General features: G+C 39.0%; 1 protein-coding gene across 1 annotated transcript in view; it reads left to right on the top strand.

Annotated features, from left to right (window-relative positions):
* PDS5B (PDS5 cohesin associated factor B) overlaps nucleotides 1-17282 on the top strand; it is a 69082-nt gene that overhangs the window by 38605 nt on the left and 13195 nt on the right. Inside the window, exons 13-25 of the mRNA XM_035115198.3 lie at nucleotides 376-489; nucleotides 2214-2295; nucleotides 6242-6290; nucleotides 7398-7537; nucleotides 7624-7739; nucleotides 8868-8973; nucleotides 9410-9570; nucleotides 10600-10723; nucleotides 11106-11264; nucleotides 12326-12394; nucleotides 14260-14396; nucleotides 16584-16707; nucleotides 16867-17071. Of these exons, the coding sequence (XP_034971089.1) occupies nucleotides 376-489; nucleotides 2214-2295; nucleotides 6242-6290; nucleotides 7398-7537; nucleotides 7624-7739; nucleotides 8868-8973; nucleotides 9410-9570; nucleotides 10600-10723; nucleotides 11106-11264; nucleotides 12326-12394; nucleotides 14260-14396; nucleotides 16584-16707; nucleotides 16867-17071 (1586 nt within the window). The remainder of the gene's footprint in view (nucleotides 1-375; nucleotides 490-2213; nucleotides 2296-6241; nucleotides 6291-7397; nucleotides 7538-7623; nucleotides 7740-8867; nucleotides 8974-9409; nucleotides 9571-10599; nucleotides 10724-11105; nucleotides 11265-12325; nucleotides 12395-14259; nucleotides 14397-16583; nucleotides 16708-16866; nucleotides 17072-17282) is intronic.

The raw sequence follows: 17282 nt of genomic DNA, 5'->3' as shown, positions 1-17282 counted from the left end.
TCATATGGTACTTCCAAAAGGAGAAGGGAGAGCAGAGCATGAGAGATTAGGACTACAACCTTATAAACAATTATCTGGGAGTAAGCCTCAAATTTTCTAGAAGCTTGTTCACCTGGCAAAAACAATAGTTTCTATTTACACCTGAACCAAACCATTGTGTGTTTCTATAGATCTTATAAACATTTTAAATAGGTAGCATTCTGTTTGTAACATTTCATTACTAAGTTCATTTGTTAAATTTGACTTACTTAGATCAGCTTGGTATCAATTTAGTTTTTATATGCACTTAATCATAGTGGGTATTGAGAAATTTGCTTTAGTAACTTCAATCTTGTTTCATATAACAGAGGCTTATTATTGACTGTCTCTCTTTAGACTGCTGGTGGAACGCATCTTTGCTCAGTATATGGTCCCTCACAATTTGGAAACAAACGAAAGAATGAAATGTTTATACTACCTTTACGCAACCCTGGATTCAAATGCTGTTAAGTACGTTTTACATGACAGATTTGGAACTAATAATGATGTTCGTAATGCTAATATACTGGTAGCTAATAATCTCAGTGCGACAGAATTTGTGCTTGGATAACATCTGGATACAGACTATGCTCACCAGACTTCTTGCAGTATTCAGTAGGTTAAGATTTCTATCAAAATCCGACCTTGAACATGAAAGAAGAGAACATGGGAAAGAGACCTTACTACTTCCTTCATACTTTTTGACTGTTTTCTTTGATTGTGAATTACAGTTTTCTCAGGCTGTTTAGTACTTTCTCAAAATATATTGCAAATACGTTATGGGTGGAACAGAGTTGAAACTGGTTTATTTAATTGAAAAGAAATTGGCAAGGCTAAAATTAATTTGGTTCTAGTCTGCTCCACATACCCACTATTTCATGATGGGTGTCATTATTGTCTAATAGGTATTAGCATCTCTGGGTACAATTCACTTAGAAAACAGTGGTGATAGAAATTATAGGGTAATTCCAACTAGCACTATGTGCACAGTTTTAGCTGCAGAATTTGTGTATAAACACAGCATAAATTAAGAAACATTTGTATAATGGCATTATGATATTGGCAGTTTCTTTCCTAATGATCTCTAACATGAGAACCAGTGTGGTGTAGTGGATAAAGTGTTAGATTAGGACCTGGGAGACAAGGGTTCAAATCCCTGCTCAGCAAGAAACTCACTTGGCTTGTCACTGCCTCTCACAGCCTAACCTACCTCACAGGGTTGTTGTTAGGGTAAAATAGGAAGGAAGAGAATCACAACTTCAAACTGCCTCCCCAGCTGGTATCTTGCTTTTAGTGGGTGGTACTCAACTAACTTTTTCCCAGAGTACACTCATATAAATGAATGAATATGACTAAATTGTAATGGTCTGCTCTGAGTACAACTTAGCTGAATATCACCCAAAGTATTTAAATAATTGAAGTGAATGGATTGATAAAAAGGAAGTTGAAAGAGGAAGTCAATAGGGACCAATCTTTCCAGAATGCTTGGATGGTATTCAAAAGTGCAATAATAGAAGCTCAACAGGAATGTATACATAAAGCTATGAGAGGATACAATCATGGGTAATAAACAGAGTTAAGGAAGCTATTATAGATAAAAAATGGAAGTCTAATCCAAATGAGAGGAAAAAAAGGGAACACAGACATTGCCGAAGGAAATGCATGCAGACAATAGGGATGCAAAAAAGCCCCAAATAAATGAATGTGAATAATAAATATTTTGCTAAAGGCATTAAGGCAGGCATCCCCAAACTGCAGCCCTCAAGGTGTTTTCACCTACAACTTACATGATCCCTAGCTAACAGGACCAGTGGTCAGGGAAGATGGCAATTGTAGTCCAAAACATCTGGAGGACCGAAGTTTGGGGATGCCTGCATTAAGGGCAAGAACAAAATAATGTTAGTTCTTCAGCAGAAGAGTTGGCCTTAAAGCAGGCATAGGGAAACTCGGCTCTCCAGATGTTTTGAGACTACAATTCCCATTATCCCTGACCACTGGTCCTGTTGGCTAGGGATGATGGGAGTTGTAGTCCCAAAACATCTGGAGGGCTGGGTTTGCCTGCGCCTGCCTTAAAGGCTTATAGCCAGGTGAATTGTTAATGGGAAGTTTCTCTCTATTCATAGTGCTAACAGTTTAGGAAGTTGCAGTAATGAGTACTATATCAGTTATTTGTTTCTTTATATTTTAACCATCAGGGCATTGAATGAAATGTGGAAATGTCAAAATCTGCTGCGGCACCAAGTAAAGGATATGGTTGACTTAATCAAGCAACCCAAAGTAAGTTTATTTCATTTTTAACTTTTTTGCATACTACAAAATACGTAGTTCATGCTAATTCTTGTAGAAAGCTCAATTTTCAGCTGTGGTTCTGAAACTGCTATCCCTCTTAAGAAGCGTCAAAAAAGCAAAAGGAAAGTAGAAATTATGAAGGCTCTTAAGGCAGTAATTACCCCATTTAGCTATTGTCCTTTTAACATGTTAATAAATAATATGTGAGAGATTAGGGCATTTTAGAAAACAAAAGCATTAAAAACATTTATTTAATTGTGTTTACTAAATTTTATTATTTCATAACAATAATAAAAATAAAAGGACTGTCAGTTGACTATTAAACTAGGACCAGGGAAACCCATGCTTGGAACACTGCTCAGCAATGAAGTTCACTGGATGACCTTGGGCCAACTCCTTGCCTCTCAGTCTACCCTACCTCACAAAGTTGTTGTGAAGATAAAGTGGGCTGAGTGGATGAGAACTATGTATGTGTTCCTTGCAGGAAAGGCAGGATAACAATGAAGTGAGTGAATGAATGTGGAATTAAATATCCCTATTAATATTGGCTCTGTGGTAAAGACATCTTTCTTACAATGCAGGACAACCATAAGGTGTCAAACTAAATCATCCTTGGAGTAGACCTATCAAAAATCAATAGATTTTACTAACTTCAGTCCATGCATTTCACTAATTCTACTTTCAGTATGACTTATTTCAGGGGAAGGTAATCATTTTTCTCTACAGGACAGATTATGATCAGGATCTGCCTAGTGGGCCAAACCTGTAACAATTCCCTTTCATTATGATCTTAAAACCTTGCCGACAAAGGTCCGTATAGTTAAAGCTATGGTTTTCCCAGTAGTGATGTATGGAAGTGAGAGCTGGACCATAAAGAAGGCTGATCACCGAAGAATTGATGCTTTTGAATTATGGTGCTGGAGGAGACTCTTGAGAGTCCCATGGACTGCAAGAAGATCAAACCTATCCATTCTTAAGGAAATCAGCCCTGAGTGCTCCCTGGAAGGACAGATCGTGAAGCTGAGGCTCCAATACTTTGGCCACCTCATGAGAAGAGAAGAATCCTTGGAAAAGACCCTGATGTTGGGAAAGATTGAGGGCACTAGGAGAAGGGGACGACAGAGGACAAGATGGTTGGACAGTGTTCTCGAAGCTACGAACATGAGTTTGACCAAACTGCGGGAGGCAGTGCAAGACAGGAGTGCCTGGCGTGCTATGGTCCATGGGGTCACGAAGAGTCGGACACGACTAAACGACTAAACAACAACAATGATCTTAAAAGGGAAGTGGGAGGAGGGGAGGTTTGCAAAAGATCTTTTGAATCTCCCTCCACCTTTAAGATCGGAGCTGGTCCTTAAAGTACTGATTTCCTTTTCTCAACAAACTTTCAGTGTACATCTGGATTTACTTGTCTGTGTATGAATCTGGAAGATTTGGAAAGAATGTTTCTGTACCTCTAAGGTTGAAACATGCTTACTTTGGCAAACGAGAGTTTACAGTCCTCGAGATGAAGCTTAACAACCCAAGACATCCAAAGAGGCTTAGGGAATAATGGGAGGAGGAGAGGTGGTTGTTAGGAAAAGGGATTTTTTTAAAAAATGGCTTCTTAGGGATTTTTAGATGAAAGACAAGTAAGGAGGACGTGATAGAAACTTATGAAAAATAAATAGAGAGATTTCTTCACTCCTCTCAAGATTAAAACGAGGGGTTGTATTTTTTACACAGCATATAATTAATGGGGGTTGCTGCTGCTGCTGCTGCTGCTGCTGCAAGATTTTGGTGATGGCTTTGTCTTAGATGGTTGACAACCAGAAGTGTTGGGCTTGTTCCCTTGGGAAACAGGATGCTGGTGGCTCTTCATGAGAATTTTTGTTTGCTTGAAAAGACATTTAAATGGCTCTTTGAGAGCTTGTAGTGAATTAAAAAGAGAATTAAAATTAAACAGTGAATTAAAAACTGTTTTGGCAGTTAAGTCTTTCCTTTCCTTCAAGGCTCAGTTGGAAATTAAACTGCTCTTAGTCTAGGATGAACATAACCGTTGGTTAGTATAGTTCATCCTTGTGTGAGGTGGTAGCCTGGATTGAAGAAGAACCATTGCCTTAGACTTGCTGTCAGCTTTTCTTCTTCCTAAGTGGAGCTGTTGTGTTCAAAATAGCAAAAGTGATAGCAAAATGGAGCAGGAGTGATGCATGGATATGGACAAGACATTTGCACGTTAAAATTTGATGGACGTGTTGGAATACATCCCCTGCCTCATAATTGTATGTGTTGCTATGGAGCCATTATTATTATTTTCCTCATCCTGAAACATTCTTCCTTAAGATTAAGAAAGTAAATTGCGGAATAACTTCAAATTTCTGTTGTCCCTCTATAGCTCCCCATACTAGAGAAACTAATGAAGCTTTTTTTAGAAATGGTGTTCTTCAGTCTATTAAGCAGCAAAATTGTGGTAGGAATGGCAACTTGGAAGGATCGTGTTTTCCATGGGGTTGTATATCTAAATCTGTGATCTGTGAAAGGGTCTTTAAAGCAGATTACGCAGAATTCTGACAGGTAATCAGTGACTTATGCTGCCTGGCTTTTCTGATAAGGAGTAGAAAAGCTTGATTCAAATAAATTGCTTCGTTTGTGCTTAATCCTCTGGAAAACTTTACGGCAAGAACCTGACAGACCTCAGCACCAGTATTGGATTTCATTCCCGCTTAATGATGGGTCTGAATTGTTTGAGTTGTTCTGTAGGCTGGACTGTGCTTCAGAACTTTTAGCGGTTGCCATTAGAAACATTTGCCTCTCCATTCTTTCCCAGTTGACTCAAAAGTCAACACTGAGTTGTAGAATTTCTTGATGGCTTAGAAAAAAATGAACGTTTTGAGAAATTTTGCATGATGTGAGATAGGGATATGGCGAATGAAATCATTCCTGACATCTATCTGGTGTCAATCAAATAAGCTAAAATTATATTTATATTTTATACAATTTAAAATAAAGGAGTCCTCCTTTTCCCATTATAACTAGATTGCCCCTTTCTGACAGGTGTTCATAGTTCCCTGTTTATAGGCAGTTGTTTATAAAATTAGTAGGGAGTTCATGTGTTGACAATGTAAAAATGAGAACATTCTTGTATTATGATGGTATTTTATTAGAAAAACAGCAACAGTTTATTGCAGACTGAATTAATGAAATGCAATAACACAGTCACGAGTATCATTGATGATGTAAAACATATTTTTAATATAAAATTAAATAAAATGGAAAGTTCATATTGCTGCCTTCTCCAACCTGGTGCCCTCTCTATATTTTGAACTATAATTCACACCAGCCCAAGCCAGCATGAACAGATGATGGGAATTGTAGTCCACAGAGTACCAGGTTGGAGAACACTAAATGGAATTCAGTTATTCAAAGAGGGCTGGTTCTTAGTATTTTTCTTTGCATTAACCTTTTCGTGTAATTTTCCAAATTGGCAACGCTGTAACTGTTGCTACTATTTATATTATGATACAGTGATAAATATACTTTTAAAGGCAGCAACCTATATACTTTTAAAGGCAGCAACCTGAATATGGTTTAAAGGAACACTACAGATGGTTTCACATGTTGTTATAAAAAGAAATATGCTCTGCTAAAAATAGACTAACAGCACAAACCTGCTTGTCAAAATGTAAACCAATTGTGAGTAAATAAGCATAGGAATGTAGCATATATATCTCTATATACCCATCATGGTTTTAAGAGTAACGGTGGACTCTGAACAATTACCTTATGCTCTGTGTTAAAATCCAGCTTTATATTGTATTCAACTTCTATATAAATATGATGTATAGAAATAATGTTATCTATTTCTGAAAGGATGGTACAGCAGTATGCCTGATGCTATGTGAGTTCACAGTGCAAATTCTTGACATTCAAAAGTGCTTTCTCATTTAATTTGCAGACAGATGCCAGTAGTAAAGCTATATTTTCAAAAGTGATGGTAATAACAAGTAAGTTTTAAATTAACACTGTCTCCTTGCTAATTGTTTTGTTCAACTGTTGATTCAAGTACTTTCTAATTTGGAGGGAGTATTAAGACAGTGAGGTCTGAAATGCCCCAGAACAAGTTGTGTGAAGAATATTGTTAGCATAAGCACATATATCATCAGTACAGTTAGTGGTTTGAAAGTTAGAACTGAGGAGTAGTGGGGGAATATTTTTTCACTGGGTGGTATCTAACTACAGTAATACCTCTGGTTGCGAACCATTCTCCTTGCGAACACTGCGGGTTATGTAACCTGGAAGTAGCTGCTCCCAGTAGCGAATTTTGCCCTGGGATGCGAGTGAAAATCGCACACCAGAGGCATGCGTGCAGCGGGAGGCCCCATTAGCGAATGCGCACCTCAGGTTAAGAACGGTTTCCGATTACAAACAGACCTCCGGAACAGGTTAAGTCCGTAACTGGAGGTACCACTGTAATATGTTCTGCCAGACATTTGTGCCTGGATATGTGCGCCACAGACTTAAGATGCTTCAAAGTGGCCCATCGCTGAAGCTTGCCAGCCACAGTAGTAGCAACTGGTTTTGGGGTGGGGTTTTTGTTTGTTTGTAAGTATTAGGCTTCTTAATTTTTTTCTATTAAGTGATATTAATATTAATTGAGGTTGAATCCTGACAAGACAGAAGTACTGTTTGTGGGGGACAGGAGGCGGGCAGGTGTGGAGGACTCCCTGGTCCTGAATGGGGTAATTGTGCCCCTGAAGGACCAGGTGCACAGCCTGGGAGTCATTCTGGCCTCACAGCTGTCCATGGAGGCGCAGGTCAATTCTGTGTCCAGGGTAGCTGTCTATCAGCTCCATCTGGTATGCAGGCTGAGACCCTACCTGCCCGCGGACTGTCTCATCAGAGTAGTGCATGCTCTGGTTATCTCCCGCTTGGACTACTGTAATGCGCTCTACGTGGGGCGCATCCTTAATCGATTATTTTATTCTTCTGTTGGAAGCCACCCAGAGTGACTGGGGAAACCCAGCCAGATGGGCGGGGAATAAATAAATATAATTATAATTATAATAATATAAAAGTCCCATTGAACCTAAACATATTTCACTTCTTTAAAGGAAACTTGCCAGATCCTGGCAAAGCGCAAGATTTCATGAAGAAATTCACGCAAGTTCTTGAAGATGACGACAAAATTAAGCACCAGTTGGAAACACTTGTTAGCCCAACATGTTCATGCAAACAAGCTGAAGGATGTGTGGTAAGAACAGATATTAAAGCATAACCTTTTGGTTATTGAATTGTCTTGTCTGTCAATTAATTGTTGGTTAACATTGAATATTGCAGCGAGACATTACAAAGAAGCTAGGAAATCCCAAGCAACCTACAAACCCATTTCTGGAAATGATAAAGTTCTTGCTGGAGAGGATAGCCCCTGTGCACATTGATACAGAATCTATCAGGTACCTCTTTTCACTTAATTTAGTGGTAAAATTCAATAAAAGTGGCAGGAGATATTGCACAGACGGCTTTATTCTTGATGAGAAAAATTACTTTCTTCCTCTCTTGATGATTATATTATAAATAGTAATAACTATAAAGCTGAGACAAAAAAAATTGCAGAAATTAAATTTTTACCACTTTTCATAGGGGTGGAGGCCAAACATTTCAGGGGTGGAGGCCAAACATATTAGCAATGTGTTGGGGCAGGGAGTTGCTTATGGTGGGAGTAGATTCATTTCTTTTAGAATTTTAGTTTTTTGCACTAGGTAAGAAAGAGTTTTGCAGTCATTGCTATTAGCAGTAGCAGCAAGAGAAGAGCTCTTCTGGGTAGCCATAGTTTTCTCACCCCGAAGGCTGCTGAAATTATGCTACGTACTTTGTGTGTAGCATTATTCCAGAGGTATACAGGGCGGGTGGGGAATCACAACTACCCAGAAAAGTCCTCTTTAGGTGTCAGTGAATTCTCACAACACTACAGGTAAGTGTTTTTTTTTAAGTAAACATGTTCCCTTATAAAAAACAATGAATAGGTACAGCTGTTCCACCCATGAAATCAACAAAATGGTTCTCCCAAATTTGTCGCTTCCAAAAGGGGTAAGGTGTTGGTTGCGTTCATCACTAGTTGTAACTGGTAAAAACAGCAATAGCTGAAGTCCTGACCTTTGTGCATTTATAACAATGTTTATGATCAACATAATGGACATCACCTGAAATAATTTAAAAAATCACTTTAAATTACCATTAATTCAGTGTTCTGGCTTTCCATTTAGGATGTTTGCTTAGCTGCAAAAAACATAAAGGTAATAGAAAGTATTATTCATGGTAAGGTAAAGGACCCTGGACCGTCGTTTACTTTTACAAAGGCGACTATGGGTTATTCATGGTAGTACATCACAATCAGTACTGTCAGTTGAGATTTAATCAAAGCTTTTTAACAATGTATAGTTATTTACTTGCTAAGGAAGGAAAATGTCTATCTTAATATGTCATGCAACTTTAACAAGGAAACAAAAAGGATAGCTATAGCTATAGCTCAGCAGGTATAAAATTATCTACTGGTGATTAACTTTGATCTTGTCCTTTGTTAGTGCCCTAATTAAACAAGTGAACAAATCTATAGATGGAACAGCAGATGACGAGGATGAAGGAGTACCGACTGATCAGGCAATCAGAGCAGGTCTTGAATTGCTCAAGGTAAAGAGCTCCTCTTGTAGTTAGTGAGCAGCATTATTGGAAAAATGGAAGATGTGGTTGGGATAGTCTAAAGCAAGAGACAAACTTGTGAGTATTATGTAGGCTGGGGGAGTGGTCTTATTTAGGGTGCAGCTGCTGCATAGCCAGATCATATTATTGATGATAAATGGAGAGAATGAGTGCTGTGTTAGTCTGTCTTGCCATATGTTCCCTGTGCATTTTAATTTTATAGTTGAGAGCTGCTGTTATTTTATTTGGAGCACTGCCACCGGCTACAACTTGGCATTTAGTGGATGTATTTTTTGCCGTTGATTTTTCCTGGTATATAAAAGATTACTTAAGAATCGAGTTGAGTAAATATAGTAATATAATGGTTCGGTTTGTATGGGGTGTTGTGAGAATAAACTTTAAAAGAACCATATTGCTTACTTTGCAGGTGCTTTCGTTTACACACCCTATCTCATTCCATTCAGCTGAAACTTTTGAATCCCTCCTGGCTTGTCTGAAAATGGATGATGAAAAGGTGGCTGAAGCTGCACTGCAAATTTTCAAGAACACGGGAGGCAAAATTGAAGAGGATTTCCCACACATCAGATCGTGAGTTGAATACAGTACCTTTAGGCCGTCCATATTAAATTACAGTTTTATTATTCTTGGGCAGTATTTAGCTCTTAGGGAAGTCAGTAATGAAACACTTAATTTCGATGACGTTGGGTTGCACCTGTTGCTTCCACTAAATAACAAGGTGCTGTCACCACCCTGGAACAGAAACAAGCCAAAGTCTGTCTATATATGAATCTGTGGCCGTGGTTTATTTCTCTCCAAAAAAATTCATAAGCAGTAAGCAAGGAGCAAACCTTGGCTTGTAATTGTAGTTTGTTTGAAGAGAAACAAAGTACGAGCCTGGGTTCGCATATAAACGACAAATCAGACGGGCTTGTTTCCTGTCTGACGTGACAGGAGTGGAGCAGGAAAAAAGCCAAGGGTGGACTTTTTGAGCAGGGCTTCTCATTCATGTTAAAACATAGTTTATGTTAACTGTGGTTTAATTTTATCTGAGAACCAGGCCATTATGTTAAAACAAAGCAAGCTCTACTCATGATAGTTGCCAGGACACAGCTGGAGATGATGTATTTCTGTTGAAATTGGATGACTTTTATTTTTCACAGTCAACTTGAGGCCTGCATTGTTCGGTTTTCCATAGCTTAGTGCTGAGAGAAATGCTCCTCATATTGCTTAAAGTAAAAAAAAACACAAAAAACCCACACATTTTAGAAAGAAAAGTCATAGATTTTAATACAAACAAAACAGATATTTTGGTGCACCAATTATCCTGAGAGACTGGAAATACATCCACGGATCTTCAAAATGATAACCACAGACTTTCAAACCCTATGGATTTGGCTTGGTGGGCTGCTTTCTGCATTCAGGGAAGACCTGGTTTTTTTCAGACTACCGTGGAGGAAAATTAAGTACTTGATTATAGTTTTCGTTCTTCTCCCCCTCCACTTTGCAAAATTAAAAATTAAAAAAATGAAACATTTCGACTGCTACATTTATATCTATTTAAAGCAAACAAAATAAATGTGACAGATATACATTAATTAAAAAACTTTTTACTTTTAGTGCTTTGCTTCCAGTTTTGCATCATAAAGCTAAGAAAGGACCGCCTCGCCAGGCCAAGTATGCTATTCACTGCATCCATGCAATATTTTCCAGTAAAGAAACACAATTTGCACAGATATTTGAGGTAATTGGGGGTTGGGGGGGACTTTTATAGTGCGTTTGTATTTTTCTGGGAAACTGCCATAACTAAATGCTTTATACCCGAAAATATTACAGTTATGAGTGGAGTTAAAATGTGCTTCTTGAAGAACATTTGGTTCCATTCCTTGTTCTGTTTGTTTGGGGAAAAGCTATAGCTCCCTGGTAGGACATCTTCCTTGCATGGAGAATGTTCTGGATTCGGATGGACTGAACTAGATGGACCAAAGATCTGACTCCATATAAGGCAGTTTCCTATGTTTCTATGTTCTGAACAAAAGTTCAACAGACTGCTAATTAAGGGCATGTCAATTAAGTTTACTTTCATTAATATTTATTAATACTCAATGGCTGTATTTATTTTTTAGCCACTGCATAAGAGTCTAGATCCAACCAACCTTGAACACATGATTACACCTCTGGTTTCCATTGGCCACATAGCCTTGTTGGCACCTGATCAGTTTGCTGCCCCATTAAAGTCTTTGGTGGCCACCTTTCTTGTGAAAGACTTGTTAATGAATGACAGGGTAAGAACTTTTTTTTTTACTCATAACTTTTTTTTTTTACAGCAAGAAATTCAGAAACGGGAAAAATAAAGTACTATTTAAAATAATGTCTGCACAAACCTTTTCTTCATACAAGAGCGAAAAGCATAAATACATTTTTTTCAGACTTTGTCACATAAGCCTCCCTGGGTTAGTAACCAAATTACTTTAACCTAATATTAATTCAAAGAAGATATGCACAAGTAAATCCTTGAAAAAAATTCCCCTGTATCTCTTTTTCATCCCTCCCTTCCCCCATTTTATTAAAATACACACAACCAGGTTCTCACAAACAGGCACATCGATTCTCGAGTATTACAGTCTTCATAAATTCAAAGCATGCATATCTCTGAATTATAATCCTGGATTTCAACTTTTATAAAGTGTCGCAAACACTGCATTTGACAGAACGCTAAGTCAAATTTTGTTTAGCTCTCGGAGGTCACAGAACATGTTTTTCCTTGCAAACATGAACATATATGCAGCATTTTTTCTACAAGAGAAAACAAGCCAGCATTAGGTGTGCAGGATCCTAACTTACTTAACATACCATGGCTAAAACAAGCCATGGTTTAGCGTTGCTACCACTAATTCATGCCTTCTGAGTATGTGATTTTTGTTGGTAAAAGAAAAATCCATTTAGCTTACATGGTTAAATTGGTGTATGTATAGGCACCCAGTCCTGTATTCCTGGTTTGGTTCACAAGAATAATATATATCTATACCAGGCATCCCCAAACTGCGGCCCTCCAGATGTTTTGGCCTACAACTCCCATGATCCCTAGCTAAGAGGACCAGTGGTCAGGGATGATGGGAATTGTAGTCCAAAACATCTGGAGGGCCGAAGTTTGGGGATGCCTGATCTATACAGAAGCTGTATATTAAGATGAAATAGAGAAGTAACAGTCCTGTATTCCTGATTTGGTTCACAAGAATAATATAATATATATCTATACAGAAGCTGTATATTAAGATGAAGTAGAGAAGTAACAGTGATCTTCTCTGAATATTGTCTATGAAACAAATTATATAATTTTATTCAGACGCCAGGTAAAAAGACAACTAAGCTCTGGGTTCCAGATGAAGAGGTTTCTCCTGAGACACTTGCAAAGGTGAGTCACTTAAATACTTGCATTTACATAATTATCTTCCTATCACTTTTTTTTCCCCTACAGTGCTACTTTTGCTTTCAACTAATTTGTTCCTTTCTCTGTCTGATCTTCCACCCTTCTTAAAGTAGTTGTTTGTGAGACTCTTTAATATATCTTTCGTGGTAGACACATCTTTTAATTTGTTTATGAACTATCAGTAAATAACCTGGGGCATATTATGCGTATGTGGCTTCCATTCAGTATTATTTGTTAAAATAACAATCTCACACACAAAAGGAGGTCGTTATTTCTTAAATTGTTGACACCATACATTTTGCAGTTAGACAGCCAAGGCTTTAAAGCTTCTAATCAGATACAAGTATAACTACTTACTTGTAACTACTTTCTCAGTAGTGATGGTCTTAATCTTTGGCTTCACCTTATACAAAGGATGCTAGTTGTCCTCTATTTAGAAAAAAAGATTACTATGTGAGAGCAATTGATAATACAAACCCACCTAAATGTCAGCTTTTGAAGATTTATCTGTATGTGAATAGCTATGCATTCCTAGCCTGTCTTAGAAATTTGCTGCTTTAACAGTGGCATGACCTAGTGCTGTATATACACATTATCTGCTCAATGACAGATCTTTGGGAAATAGTGAAATAATTGACTACTAAGTGTGGGAGACCCACTCTTTCCCTATTTGGTGTTCATTTGTTTCTGAAGAGCCTAAATATGGAGTTAGAGTGGTTTTTGTATCATGGAATTGTTATGGTCTATGAAGAATCCATGAAACGCCAGTAACTTGAAGTTCAGTTCCTAATTAAATATAGCATTACATTTTGCTTGCCTTTACATTTTGTACCCCACCTTTCCTACTTTATCAGGCTTTGTGATTCCTCCTTAGTCCTGTCAGTCGTTCTCTATGTACCATTTCACTTCTCTTCGAGGCCTACCACGTAGTCACTAAATACATGTTTTGTTTAATGACTTCTACCTCTCTGGCAGGGTAGGGTTTTTTCTCCTTACGGCTGGAAGAACAACAGCAAGACACTCACCAGGGTGGTAAAGAACAGATAACTTGTCACACAGCCGTTCTTGGTTGACCTTTTAAATATGGTGTGTGCTTTGAAGTAGGGCAACTTGGTCAGGAAGGCCTGCAAATTTAGCAAAGGCACAAAGGCAAATTCTGCACTGATCACCAACCATTGACCATGTTGGCTGGATCTGATTAGAACTTGGAGATTGCTTTAAATCACAGAGTCTAGGGCTTGCTGATCAGAAGGTCGGCGGTTCGAATCCCTGCAACAGGGTGAGCTCCTGTTGCTCGGTCCCAGCTCCTGCCTACCTAGCAGTTCGAAAGCACATCAAAGTGCAAGTAGATAAATAGGGACCGCTCCGGCGGGAAGGTAAACAGCGTTTCCGTGCGCTGCTCTGGTTCGCCAGAAGCAGCTTTGTCATGCTGGCCACATGACCTGGAAGCTGTCTGCGGACAAACGCCGGCTCCCTCGGCCTATAGAGCGAGATGAGCGCCGCAACCCCAGAGTCGGACACGACTGGACCTGATGGTCAGGGGCCCCTTTACCTTTATCTCCAGTAATCAGTGGAACAGCAAGGTGGGAGGGAGGAACAACTTACTCAAAAAGGAGAAGAGCCACAACTTGATGTGAATTAGCTTCTAAGCTGCTTTTGGTGGGATATATATATAAGTGTGTGTGTGTTTTTCCATTCACCAGATTATGCTGTTTCCTATAAAGCTTTTAAAAAAAATGAACAGCATTTTTAGAAAAGTGTCCTGCTATGTAATTAGATTACCAGAGACATTATATTGATCTACTGTATTTGTTATAATTTGCCTCTGCTGTTTGTCATATTTGTTTCAGATCCAGGCCATCAAGATGATGGTTCGATGGTTGATAGGAATGAAGAACAACCTCAGTAAATCAGGAACTTCTACCCTGAGGTTGTTATCAACAATATTGCACAGTGATGGAGACCTGACAGAACAGGGGAAAATTAGGTATATAAATAATGGATTGAAATCTTGTTTTGGGGTAATTTATATCAGCTGGCATAGAAAGTGGAAGCATGTTATAGCTCTGATCCAGTGATATGCATGCAAAACAGAATGCTGCTGTGTGCTGCTGCACATACGTGGTCAACATGGAGGGTGGTAGTGTTAAACAGGTCATTGATGTTCTTAAACTGCCAACTGGCCCCTCTGTTTACTTGCACATGTGGCTGTGGATTCCAAGTCCTCAAAGCTGTAGTAGATACTGTACCAGTTTTTCTTTCTTTCTTTCTTTCTTATTAAATAATTTTTTGTTGTCATTTATCACTTTCAAAGCACATAAAGTTTGCTAAACATTGTGGAGAAATCAGAAGATAAGACCGTCTTTGCCCAGAGTTTTGCAGTCTAATACATTGTGCACCAAAGAAAAATGGAAGGAAAGGGGAAAGCAAATAAGTTTAGGTAGCAATTTTTATACAATTTTATACAGACGAATGCCCTGCTAGAAGAATTTTTCGCTAGACGAATGGGTTTTGCGATCTGAGGTTGCCTCGCAAGACGAATTTGTTTTGTGAAAAATTTGTCTAGCGAATTGCGGTTTCCCATAGGAATGCATTGAAATTCAATTAATGCATTCCTAAGGGGGGGGGGGGAATTCAATGCATTCCTATGGGATTCACAAGACAATTTTTTCACAAAACGAATTGACTCACAGAACGAATTAAATTCGTCTTGCAAGGCACCACTGTAGTTTGAAATTGGCCCAGTTATATCTCAGCTTGTTAAGCTAAGGTATGCAGAAGGTCTTTTTACCATGCATACAGCCCCTCTGCGCTCAATTCTCTGCAAATCACAAGTTAATCCAACAAGTCTCTAATCAATCATTATTTTATGTTTTGTCTGAGCTTTGGATCAACCTGGGCCATGATTAAACCAATGTCAAACCATGTTTTAATAGCCTGGCACGTCCCAGAGCTTGGCAACCATAGTTTCTCGTTCAAACAAAAATGGAAAACTATGATTAACTGAAAACTTCCTGGATTAATTGTGGCTCACGGGAAAGGGAGGAGTGAAACAGCTGCATGCAGAGGCCTTTGGATCTTTAAAGTTTGAGTCTCAGATCTAAGCTATTAGAAACAGTTGAATCATCTGGAACATTCAAATGGAAACCTTTTGTTTTATTTTTCTGCTGCTATTATTTTGATTAGTTTCAGCTCTTAAATTAGGTTAGCTTATTTGTATTTTTTTTTAAAAAAAAGTTGTATTTATTTATGCAATTAATTGTTTTAATATATAATTTTAAAATTGTTAATACAGGTAGCTTGCGTCTTATGTGGGGGTTACGTCCCTGGTCATCGTGCACATAAGCAAAACTGTGTAAAGCTTGCACGATCCCCCAGAACTCTCTCCACCTCCTGAGATCTGGTTGTTAAGCTTATTGAGGTCTTGGCAAGTGCCACTCCCTTCGCACACCCTCCCTGCCGCTTCACTTGCCCTCCTCCCCTTAGCCTTCCTCCATCCTCTTCTAGCTGCTACTGCCTCTCCTCCTTAGACTCCTGCTCTTTCTGTTCTCTCCCTGCAAACCCACAAACGTTTTTTGTTAAGCGCTCAAACTCGCTTATACATCTGGGTCTCTTAGTAGCTCTCCTTGTGCTGGGTTTTCCATGCTGCGGATTGGCTCCTTCCAGAGGCTTCTGGTGCTGCTCTTGTCATTGCTCTCACCTTGAAAGGAAGAGAAGGTGGGGGTGTTTCTGCGCCCAGTACCCCCCCTGCCCCATCTTTTGGCCCGCCCCACCCACTTCCCATTGAATTAATTACTTCCTGGCCAAATGCACAAAGCTGCAACCGCGTTAGTGAAATAAGAGTGAGATACGAGTTACCTGTACTTATTGTTCATTTGATACGTTGTGAGCCGTTTTGGACACAAATTTGGCATGCAAAGTGGCATCCAAATAAACTACTGGTGGTGATATGTGAAGGCCAGCGCTCGCCTCTGCTTTATAAGCTGTGGTGGTTTGAATACTGTCACGCTGAGAAGGCAGATCATGCGATCTTGACAGGTGAGCCTTCCTGCTTTTCGGGTACGCATAATGGGGGTTGTGAGAAAGCGAATGTGAGCTAAGCATGAAGAGCCTTTGCACAATAACCTAATGATTATTATCCTAATTAGTTCATATTCCGCTTCTTATTTTTCAGCAAACCTGATATGTCTCGTCTGAGGCTAGCTGCTGCGAGTGCTATTGTGAAGCTAGCCCAGGAGCCTTGTTATCACGAAATCATTACGTTAGAACAGTACCAGCTGTGTGCATTAGCTATTAATGTAAGTTAAACAGAAGGGCATTGCTGGGCATTTGCATGCTAATTTACATAGCTTGACACAGTCAAAATTTTACAGTGTTAATGTTCATTGGACTTTTAAGAAAACGTGAGCATATAGGGAACAAGCCATTGTTGTATAAAATCTTTTTTTTTCCCCCAGGATGAATGTTACCAGGTTAGACAAGCATTTGCTCAGAAACTTCATAAAGGTCTATCAAGGCTACGGTTGCCACTAGAGTATATGGCGATATGTGCACTGTGTGCAAAAGACCCCGTAAAAGAGAGAAGAGCTCATGCGAGACAATGCCTCGTGAAAAACATCACTGTGAGAAGGGAATATCTGAAGCAGCATGCAGCAGTTAGCGGTAAGAAATCAAATGGAATAAGCAGAAGTATGCAAAGGGTAGTTTGATTGTCACAATGACACATGTCCAGCCTAATCATTTATAGATTATGTTACTGTATGTGCTGTATGTGGGGCTGCCCTTAAATTTCCTGGAGGCTTCAGCTGTGTATGTGCAGGAGCAAGGTTTCTGACCAAAGTCGCCTTCAGCCCAATATTGATGCCGTTGCCTC

The sequence above is a fragment of the Zootoca vivipara genome, chromosome 4 (genome assembly GCF_965207765.1).
Source record: "Zootoca vivipara chromosome 4, rZooViv2.hap1.1, whole genome shotgun sequence".
Taxonomy (NCBI): domain Eukaryota; kingdom Metazoa; phylum Chordata; class Lepidosauria; order Squamata; family Lacertidae; genus Zootoca; species Zootoca vivipara.
This window is presented reverse-complemented; position numbering and strand designations above follow the sequence as displayed.